The 3274-nt window shown below is 40.7% G+C and overlaps 1 protein-coding gene across 1 annotated transcript in view; it reads left to right on the top strand.

Moving 5' to 3' along the window:
* Positions 1-428: 428 nt before the first annotated feature.
* Positions 429-3274, top strand: part of CSUI_008483 (uncharacterized protein) — a gene marked incomplete at its 3' end in the record, with an annotated part of 3560 nt that continues 714 nt past the window's right edge. The window contains exons 1-2 of the mRNA XM_068068615.1: positions 429-2295; positions 3040-3146. Coding sequence (XP_067919406.1) covers positions 1693-2295; positions 3040-3146 — 710 coding nt within the window. The remainder of the gene's footprint in view (positions 2296-3039; positions 3147-3274) is intronic.

The following is a 3274-nucleotide window of genomic DNA, read 5'->3' as shown; positions in this document are numbered from 1 at the left end:
GTTCCGCTACATCGCACAACAGCAAGAAAGAAAGAAATAGTGCGAGAGAAGAGGCGATAAAAGAATGGAGAGAAGAAGAGGAAAAGAAAGAAGAAAAGAAGAAGAGCAGAAGGAGAATCGACAAGGGGAGAAGAACACCTGAAATAGCTGCTAGATAGACAGATAGATAGACAGGTAGACATAGATGAGGAGGATGGGTACTTCCTGTGTGAGAGAAGAAGAAAAAGAGAGAAAAGAAAGATAAAAAGAGAGAAGAGTAAAGAAAGAAAGACAGAGAGAGAGAGAGAATGAAAGAAAGCATCGAGAGAGGGTGATCTTTCATAGTAGAGTCTCGAATTGAGACGTATCTGTCGCCTCTTCTTTTTAAGGCTGCGAACACACATGCAAAGAGGAGAAGAAAAAGAAAGCGAAAAGAAGAGAGATAATTTCTCTCATTCAAATCACCTGAGGCAAACGTCTCTTTTTATCTTTCTTTCTCGCTTTTTCGAAGAGCCAAGCTTGTCTCTTTTAAGCCTTCTTCTCGTCTTTCTGTTTCATCCTTTTGTTTCATGAGAAAGAGAGAGGAAAGAAATAAAGGAGAGAGGAAGAAAGAAGAGAAGAACCGAAGAAAAGGAGGGAAAAGTCTGGCGGTCTGGTCTTTGTGATGTATGAGCTATGTCGATCTTCTTCTTCATTTGACTGCCTCGGAGAGAAAGATTGAAGTGAGAAAGAAGAAGAAGGAAAAGAAAAAGGAGAGAAGCTCGCATGTCTACTAGAGGAGAGGAGGTCCTACTTTCTTTCTCTTTCTCCTCTTTCTCTTCTCTCCCAGTTTGGCTATTTTCTCTTCTTTCTTATTTTATCTTCCTTCCTTCTACATGCCTAGTTGTCTGTAAATTCGCTAAAAAGAAAGCTTTCTCTCTTCTTTCTTTCTTTCTCACTCTTTCTTTCTTTCTTTCTCCTTCTTTAATCTATCTCCAATCTATTTCTTTCCAGTCTGTCTATTCATCTCTCTCTCTCTTTTCTCCAATATTCTTTCTCCTTTTTTGTGATGTCTATGGATTGTCTTTACTTCTCTCGAGTCCATGGAAAGAGAGGGAGAGAGTGTAACTAGGAAGGACTTTTCTCCCTAAATTCTGTCTCTCCCCTTCTTCTTTTCGATATGCTTCTTCTTCTTCTTAATGTGATCGAGATCGCATTCATCTAGACAGGAGTAGTAAGAGTCTCTCTTAACGATCTTCTTTCTTTTTCTTCTTCTTATCTCTTCTTTATGTTTCTCTTCTTTTTCTTTTTCCTTCATTATCATAGATTTCACGTAGACTCGATCATTCACCTGCCCTTTCCAGACTTTCTTCCTCCTCATCTTCCTCTTCCTTTCTTTTCTTTGTCTTTTCATTCTTTCTCATTCTTTCTTTCTCTCTCACTCTTTTCTCTTCTTTCAGCCGGACTGCAGGTCCACCAGATAGATAGACGACTGATCCATACATACATGCATAGATCGATAGACAGCAGATGCGACCGATCGATAGATCGATCGATAGATTAAAGATAGATCGATGCGCCCCAATCAGCATGTAAGGGAGAGAGAGAGAAAGAAAGAGAAAGAAGAGTGAGAGATCATTTTTTCTTCTATGTTCTTCATGCCGTGTGACAAGACGACGGTCGAGAGAGAGAAAGAGAAGGAGAGAAGCTCCTGCGAAAGAAAGATACCTATAGATGGACGGACAGTCGCATCCCCCCTCGATGAGATATGAAAGAGACAGGCAAGAAGGAGGAGGAGAGGGGACTTTGAGGCATGTTAGAACGAGGCAAAGGCTTGGAGAAGAAGAAGAAGTAGCAACTGTAGTAGGAGACCGTTTCTCTTCTTCTTCTTCTCTTCATTCGCATGATAGGATTTCAAGAAGGAATGTCTCTTCATCCTATCCATCGACGATGTATGTCTCTTCTTCTCCCTCACAGAGAGAGTATCCGCCTGACAATGAGACCAGGGGAGGAGGAGGAGGAGGAGAAGAAGAGAGGAGAAGAAGGACAGGAGATGGAAGAGGGAAGGCGAAAGAAAAAGAAGAGGGGGGGGCTGCGGTTCTAGAGCCGAGTGAGTCGACTCTTCATCCTCGTCGGAGACAGGTGAATAGACGGGGGGGTGGAGGAGGAGAAGAAGAAGAAGATGAAGAAGCTCGGAGAAGAAGGAGAACAACAGAAGAGAGAAGAAGAACGAGAGAGGGGGAGAGAATAAGAGATGATAATGAAGTCGATGCTCTCTATACTAGCATCGATTATGTAGGCCAAACAATCGAAACCTCCAAACTCAGATACACCTGGGTAAGTCAACAGACATACACACATCTCACTTCTCACATATATAGACACACACCTATCTATCTATATATATATGTAAGAAGATGTATACATTCTCTCTCTCTCTGTATATATATATATATGTTTATATGTATGAGATATTGGGATATAGTTATGTCTGTGTTTCCTGTATCTCTGTAGATACATATATATACATTTAGATCTTCGTATGTGTACATCTGAAGGCGTATGTGGGTAGGAGGAGAGCACCTGTCGGTCTGTTTGCTCTGGAATAGCAACTTTATGTGAGGCATAATATGATCTTTTCCCCCAGTCAAGCGACCCAACTCTCCTATATCTAATGCAATCCCGACATCAGGACTAACTGCATGCACTTCTATCTATCTGTCTATCTTTCATCTGGTTAAAAAGAGCCCTTTCTTCTCTCTTGTTCTTTTCTTCTTGACATATATAATCCTACTCCCTCCTTTTCTCTCTTTTAACCTCTCAAACATCGAATTTTAAAGAAGAAGTTCACTACTACTACTAGTCTTACTACTTCTAATTTCTTTCTTTTTACTCCTCCTTGTTTTTTCCAACATCTTTCTTCTCCTCCTCCTGACGTCGTTTCTTTGCTCCTTTCCTTCTCTCTTCTTCTCCTTTTGTCGTTTCTTTTCTTTCTTTTCTTTCTTTCATTCTTTCTCTGGGGTGTGAATAGTCACAATGTGTGTGTGGAGGTGTATGTACACCTCAATGTTTTTCCTTCAGTTGTTGTCAATACGAGGGCGGCAGTATCAAATCGATTTTCTTCATTCGAAGGTTTCTGGCAAGAAGCGGCTAGCTGTGAATAGCCATCCCATCTATGAACAGCAGGTGTAAGCAAGCAGAAAGCAACTTTCTACAGAAAGATTGAAAAAGAACCTCGCGAAGAATAAAACACTCTATCTCGAAGAAAAGACGAAAGAAGAACAAGAAGAAAGAGAGAAAAGAAGATGAAGAAGAA

This window comes from Cystoisospora suis (genome assembly GCF_002600585.1).
Source record: "Cystoisospora suis strain Wien I chromosome Unknown contig_4757, whole genome shotgun sequence".
Classification (NCBI taxonomy): Eukaryota; Apicomplexa; class Conoidasida; order Eucoccidiorida; family Sarcocystidae; genus Cystoisospora; species Cystoisospora suis.
This window is presented reverse-complemented; position numbering and strand designations above follow the sequence as displayed.